The sequence below is a fragment of the Fukomys damarensis genome, unplaced genomic scaffold, assembly GCF_012274545.1.
Source record: "Fukomys damarensis isolate Sample0158 unplaced genomic scaffold, DMR_v1.0_HiC HiC_scaffold_37, whole genome shotgun sequence".
In the NCBI taxonomy this organism is placed as follows: domain Eukaryota; kingdom Metazoa; phylum Chordata; class Mammalia; order Rodentia; family Bathyergidae; genus Fukomys; species Fukomys damarensis.
Genome location: NW_022900949.1, coordinates 1,137,136 through 1,144,348, shown reverse-complemented (window position 1 = coordinate 1,144,348; position 7,213 = coordinate 1,137,136). Strand labels below are relative to the sequence as shown.

The 7,213-nt window shown below is 59.8% G+C and overlaps 1 protein-coding gene across 1 annotated transcript in view; it reads left to right on the top strand.

Annotated features, from left to right (window-relative positions):
• Rab8a (RAB8A, member RAS oncogene family) overlaps positions 1–2,164 on the top strand; it is an 11,352-nt gene extending 9,188 nt beyond the window's left edge. The window contains exons 7-8 of the mRNA XM_033759381.1: positions 557–1,216; positions 1,755–2,164. Of these exons, the coding sequence (XP_033615272.1) occupies positions 557–1,216; positions 1,755–1,943 (849 nt within the window). The 3' untranslated portion in view covers positions 1,944–2,164. The remainder of the gene's footprint in view (positions 1–556; positions 1,217–1,754) is intronic.
• The last annotated feature ends 5,049 nt before the right edge of the window (positions 2,165–7,213 follow it).

Sequence of the window (7,213 nt, the reverse complement as noted above, 5' to 3'; positions counted from 1 at the left end):
CAACCCTGACCACGAGCACCACTGGCAGCCCGGCCCTCCTGGCGGTCGGGCGGCTGAGGCAGGAAGATCCCTGTGAGTTCCAGGCCAGCCCGGGCTTCCCAGTGAGGCCGTCTCAAAAAAGAAAACAAAATACCCACAAAGCATTAATGTATGACTTTCGGGAGGCGGTTCCAGCACGCGCGTTCTTCAGGTCTCAGACACGGTGTGTGTGGGAAGGTGGCTTCCTCCCCCACCAACACCGACCGCGCAGGCCCTGCCGGCTGGGCCCGTCCACCAGATGGCCTCACTGACCGTAGGGCTCAGGACAGCGTCTTCCTCCTCGTCTTTTTTCTAGCGTGGGCACTGAACCCAGGGACTTCGTACTGAGCTCCATCCCTAGCCCTTTTCAAACACTTTTTGTTTTGAGACAGGGTCCAGCAGGTCACTAAGTGGCCCGTGCTGGGCTTAAGCTTGTGATGTTCCCGCCTCAGCCTCCTGGAGTTCCAGGATGACAGGCGAGCACCCCACCCCCGGCCTCACCGTTGTCCTGGGCGTCACGCTCAGTGACGTCCCCTAGCTCGAGTCTGCAGCGCTGTCCGCCACGGGTCTCCGGGAAGCCTTCCCCATCCACCCTGCGTCTGTCCACTACGTGGGCAAGTTCCGTCCTGGGCTTCAGCAGGAGTGCTGTGTCCCGCACAGAGCCAGGCATTTCCGCATCCGGGGACATCGCCCGGCACGCGTGCCTGTCCTCCCCGTCCCTCTCAGCAGTGGCTCTTGCCCGTGGCCCTGGCCGTCCACTCGGGATGTAATACCCATCGCTGGTCACAGAAGGCGCAGACACACCAGGCGCTGCTCAGATGCTGCACATCTGCCTGAGAGCAGTGCTTTCCTCACTGTGCGCGGCCAGGGGCACGTGACAGCAGCTCTGCCCTCAGCCACACGGAATTTTCTCAGCTGCTTCCCAGTGTACGTCGAGGTCCAAGTCCTCCCAACCTGCTTGCCCACGGCTGCTGAGTGTGGCCGTGTCCCTGGCGCCGGGGGCTGGAGAGAGCCTGGCCTCCTAGAGGAGCACCCTGAAGGGCCACAGGCAGCCCCGGTGCCTCCTCTTTGGTCCTCCTGGGGCTGTGGCCCGACTGGAGCCCGCCCGTCCCTCGAGGAGGCTCAGAGGCCAACCCGGGACAGCCGGAGGAGGACACTGATGGGATCGACATCCGGGCCTGGCCCGGGAGAACAAGCAGTAGGGGTGCGGGGGTGCTGAGTGATGGGGGGTGCACCGCCGGAAGCGGGAGGCGCGGAAGGATGACTGGAGGCCCGGTGGGAAGTGGGTGGAAGTCGATCGGATGTGAAAGAGTAGTTGTGGGTTTTCTTTGTTTGTTTGGGGGTTTTTTGGTTGTTTTTGTTTTTGTTTTTGGCTTTTTGAGACAGGGTCTCACTCTGTAGTTGAGACTGACCTGGAACTCACTTTGTAGCCCAGGCTGGTCTCGAACTCACAGCGATCCTCCTGCCTCAGCCTCCTGAGTGCTGGGATTACGGGCGTGAGCTACCACGCCTAGCCATGAAAGAGTAGATGTGAAAGATGAGTTGCTTGGAAAGCAGGGCAGGAGACTTGACTCAGTGGCGCCACCCTCTGACTCACAAGTGCAAGGTCCCAATTTTGATCCCCGGCAGCAAAAGAAAGAGTTCATGGAAGGAGATTGGGTGGTTGGGTAAGGGTTGGGTAGAGGGACGAGCTCGTCGGGGAGGTCGGAGAGGATGGGTGGGCAGATGGGGTGTAGGTGGCTGGGTGGGTAGATGGATGGTCGCTAGGCCGGTGGTGGTCGCCTGGCATCTCACTGCTCCGTGGTGACCTGAGAAAATCCCTGTGCCTTCAGGAAGGCAACAGCCCGCAGGGGAGCAGCCAGGGCATGAAGATCACGCCGGACCAGCAGAAGCGGGGCAGCTTCTTCCGCTGTGCCCTCCTGTGAGCGCCACCGCCACCGCCCTGCGCCTGGTCGCCGAGCTGACTGTGCCTGTCCCGGGCTGCGCCCAGCGGGGACCCTCCAGTGCCGCGCGGCCCTGCCCACGGCCGCCAGACCACTGGGAAATCGTTTATTTTAGTAACTGTCTGATCTTTTTCAACTCGGAGATGCAAAGAGTTAGGAATCTGCTATTTTTCCCGTAACGTCTGCCACTCGGGTCCACAGAACAGCATCGAGTGGGCAGAGAGCGCCGGGCCGAGGGCGACATGGGCAGCACCCCTGGCAGCTGTGCCCCTCCGCCTCCCCGTGCACAGGAAAGCCCGTGGGAAGCCTGTCCCCGCCACCGCTGCCACAGCAACGAGGCCGCCAGGCGCCTGGCCTTAGCTCTGGACAATGATAGAAAGCGTTCCTGTCCCCTTTCCTAACTGTTAAACCAAAGGGAAGCACAAATAAAGACGTCCGTGCACCGTGGTTCAGAGGACAGGCCCAGGGCCTCCCACGGTCCCCATGTGGGCACTGAGGGGACGCCGGCCCGCCCAGGATCGGGTGCCCTGTCCCCGCCACCTCCTAACGGGACCTTCTTTCTAGCCGAGGTTTTATTTTTCCAGCCGTAGTGTGCCAGCAAGCGGTGCCACACCCACCGTCAACCCAGCGGCAGAGCCGGGTGCCCGGCTGCATGCCCCTACCTGGCGCGTCCCGCGGCTGCCCCCGGCTGGGCTGAGAGCCACAGCTCTGCTGCGGGAGCGGCAGCGACTCAGACCCGGACCAGGCGGGGACGGCGCCCTGCGCCCGCTGTCACTTTACCCCCAGCCCCGTCTGTGGAGTCCACGTGTCTGTTGCCTCCCAGCCGAGCGAGCGACTCTCACACAGTCTGCCCCGGGTCGCTAACTCACCCTGTCTGTGCCCAGACCTGCACCTACAGAGAGCAAAGATTAAAGCTCTTTTAAAGTTCACAGATCTGGATGTCCACATTCTGCCCCGAGGCCTGGGGGCCAAAAGTCAGGTGGGGGCGCACGCCTGCCATCCCAGCACTTGGAAGGCTGAGGCAAGAGGATCGCCATGAGCTCGAGGCCAGCCTGGGCTAGGGAGAACCTGTGTCAAAAAGACAGCCTGAGCCGGACGTGGTGGCTCACACCCATAATCCCAGCACTCGGGAGGCTGAGGCAGGAGGATCTGTGTGAGTTCGAGACCAGCCTGGGCTACATAGTGAGCTCCAGGTCAGTCTCACCTACGAAGTGAGACCCTGTCTCAAAAAAACAAACAATAGCCGGAGATTTGGCTCAGTGGTTTGGTGGCCTGCCTTGCAAGCGCAAAGACCCGAGTTCAATCCCCGGTACCAAAAAAAAAAAAAGACAACCCCTATGGGCTGGGGATTTAGCTCAGTGGTTCCACCACCTGCCTTGCAAGCGCAAGGACCCAAGTTCGATCCCCAATAGCAAAAAAAAAGACAACCCTTAAAGACACCTCTCCTGCCAGATGCAGTGGCTCACATCTGTAAGTCACTGCTGTGCTGGAGCCTGAGGCAGAGGGTTCACAAATTTGAACACAGCCTGGACGACTTAGCAGTGTAGTGAGACCTTGTCTCAGAGTTTTAGAAAAGATTTGGGGTGTAGGTCAGGGTGCCAAAGGGGAGGGGAGAGCCGGGCACGATGGCGCCCCCTGGTGTCCCAGCTGCTCAGGCTGAGCCGGAGGCCACTTGTGCTGGGAATTTGGGCCCAGCCTGGGCAACACAGACGGTAGCTCAAAAAAATAAAAGCAGGTGTGGTGGTGTGTGCCTATAGTCCCAGCACTTGGAGGCTGAGGCAGGAAGGGCTCATGCTCAGGCCCAGCCTGGGCGATTTTTTGAGACCCTGTCTCAGAATGAAAGATAAAAGGACCGGAAGGGAGCGCAGGGTGAGACCCTGGGTTCCACCCGGGTGCTGAAAACCGGACATGGAGAGAGGCTGGTGTGGGTCACGGTGCAGCCTCGCGGCTGTGCTGTGTTGGCCTTGTTCTCGTGGCCAGAATGAAACCCCTCAGGAGAACAGGAAGAAGAAAGATTGCAGCCAGGCGGGTGCCCCACAGCTGTGCTCCCGGTAACCAAGGCTGAGGCAGGAGGGTCCCAGAGTTTGAGGCTATCCTGGGCGTCATAGCAAGACCCTGTCTCCAAAACAAAACCCTGAGGAAAAGGGAGGGGAGAAAAGGCGGGCAGGAGGTTTCTCCCAGCTCGCTGCGCAGAGGCTGAAGGTTGAGGACCAGGCAGCTGCATGGGGCAGGACGAAGCTGCCAAGGCGGCCGCCATAGAAGCCTGTGCTTGTCCTGGACTGCCAGCGCGGGAAGGGAGCAGCCGGCCCGGCGCACACCGTGCCTGGGGCTGCTCAGGGCTCAGCGGGTGCTGCCCTGGCACAGACCTGACACCCTCACCCCACACCCTGGGCTCGGTCCCGGACTGAGGGCCAATCTCAGTGCCCAGGGACAGGCACTGCAAGCAGAGGTGAGGGCTTCTGGCTCCAAGACCATGAGACGTGTGCTTCTGGGCCTAGTGAGGCCCCTGAGTCCCCAAAAACACTAGAAATGGAAACTGTCCTAAATCAAAAATGCACTAAAGCGGGCGTGGTGATGTACTTGTAATCTCAGCACTTGGGTGGCTGAGGCAGGAGTATCTCCTCAGGTTCAAGGCCAGCCTGGAAGACACAGGAAGTCCCGAAACACAAACAGTGGACCCTCGAGTTACAACTGTCCTGACATACAAACAACTTAGGTTATGACCAGAATTTTAGTTTTAATTTATGACCAAAGTGTTGAGTTAGAATCCAAAGGCCAGCTATGGTCTCAGGTACAGATTTAACTGTTAAAGCTAGGGATGGTGGCACACACCTGTCATCCCAGCCTGCGGGAGGCTGAGGCAGGAGGATTGCCGTGAGTTCAAGGCCAGCCTAGGCTACATCGTGAGTTCAGGACCAGCCTGAACTACAAAACCCTGCCTCAAAAAATAATTTTTTTTTAACCTTTAAAGAGCTCTGGAAGGGACATTACAACATCTTTTCTTGTGATGGTTGAGAAATTCTGGGCCAGTGTCTCTCTGAGGACACTGAGCTCTGCCTGCATGCAGGAGAGAGATGTTGAAGACTGTGTAGAGAAGCCTGAGCCTTCAATTGGCAAACCTGAGTTACAACTACCCCTCTCGAATTGAGTTCGTAAGTCAAGGGTCCACTGTACAAGTAAACAGTTGAATTCACCTAAACTGCCTGATATCACAATTTAGCATGGCCGAACTCTTTTGTTTGGATGGTTTTGTTTTTGAGACAGGGTCTTGCTCTGTAGCCCAGGCTGGCCTTGAACTCATGTCGATCCTCCTGCCTCAGCCTCCTGAGTGCTGGGATGACAGGTGTGCGATTTTCATTTTGATCAGCACGTGTCTGCAGTACGCAGTGATCGTGTCCCTCCTGGGGAGTGGGACACACATAACGCATCTAATTCTTAATCCTTTTTCCATCCCCTCGCCTCCCGTTCCTCCTCCTGCTCGGTTCCCATTTGCAAGAGACCTATGTCCCTGTTTCCTGTTGGCTCTCTTTCCTTTGCTCTCTCTTGGGTTCTCCTTCCAAGCTGTGTGTCCGATTCATTTCCCGTAACGTCGTGGTCTGGTGCACCCCGTTCCACACACAGCTCGGGTCATCTCTTGGCGACAGGGCAGCGCCCACCCACCGCGTAAATGCGCTCCACCCTGGACGCCCAGGACACCTCCGCCGCCTCCGCGGGGCGCAGACACAGACCCGCAGGCCCGGTCGCTCCCCTGCACAGAGCTCCCAGAGGAAGGCGCTGTCGGTCACTTAGGCAGCAGCAAGGCGGAGCCCCTGCGGGCTGGGGACCTCCCTGCTGCCCGACTGTGCTGCGCCAGAGCACTGAGTCCCTAGTGACAGCTTCACTGAGATGTGAGTCGCACGGCCTCCGGTCCCCCTCGGAGACACGGGCACAGCCATTTTGGGGGCTGCTTTATCACCAGTCCCCTCCTGCGGCCCCGCCCCACACCACCCTTCCTCAGGCGCTTGCTGTGTCCTTCCCCGTGGACACGCCGGCTTTGGATATTTCACAACAGCAGTCACACTGTGTGGCCGTGCCACTTGATGTCACTGTACCGAGGTTCTTCCACGCCACAGCCTGTGACTGTGCTTTGTTCCTTTTCTTGGCTGAATAATATTCCACTGTGCAGTCGGGTGTGGCAGTGCACACTTGTCACTTGGGATGGCTGAGGCAGGAGATCAGTACAAAAGTTCAAGGCCAGCCTGAACCACTTGCCGCTATGTGGTCCTATGGCTTGGGTAGGGTGTGCATGGGTCCCCAAAGACTCCTGTGCTGGGACTTGGTCCCCAGGTGGAGGTGCAGGGTGGTGTAAGGTGAGGGCCTGCAGGTACGAGCAGGCCAGCATGGACCAGTGCTGGTCCTGGAGCACTGGACCCAGAGGGAGGGCCTCCCCTTCCCGGGACAGCTCCCACCTACTGGCCCTGGCCTCTTCCCCATGGGTCCACACAGACCTCCAAGGGGGCCACGCTGTCCCCACCTGGCTGAGACATCAGGCAGGGTCCCCCCAGCACCGGCAGCTGTGATGGGGACAGGAGGGCGGTGACTGTTGCCCCCTCCTGGAAGAGGACCTGAGCGTGGGAGGCCCCCGTTCCCAGGACTGCGCCCTGCAGGGAGGTGTCCCGCTGGCTGGCAGACTTCCCGGGGGACCAGATCTCGGCTGTCCCAGCCCTTCCCCAGCACAGCGCTGCTGGGCACGGGGAGAAGGGAGGGGAGGAGAGAGAGGAAGGCAGCACGATCCATCCCGGGGTGCCCACCCGCGCCCGCGCCCCTCTGGGTGTCCCTGCTGCGTCCAGAGCCCGGGTCCTGTGCTGGTCAGGGCCTCCCTCCTGTGTGCTTGTCTTTTCCTCGGTGCAGCACTAGGGACTGAACCCAGGGCCCTCACTTTGAGCTACATCCTGGCCCTTTTTTTATTTAAGGCAGTTTCGCTAAATCCCTAAATTGCTGAGACTTGCGACCCTCCTGCCTCAGCCTGCCAGAGTGCTGGGATCACAAGCGTGCACTCCTGTGCCCACTTCCTTCCTGTCTTCTCAAGTGACAAAGGAGCGTGCTGTCCTGTCCAAGCTGGGAGTGGACAAGCTGTGGCTCAGAGATGCTGAGTGACCGCTGCGAGGCCACTCAGCTGGGTCCGCCTGTCCCGGCCTGGGTCCCCAGGCTGCACGGCCCCTCCCCCTGCGGGGCGCAGCTGGGCGTGGTAGGCAGGACGTGGCCCCAGCGGG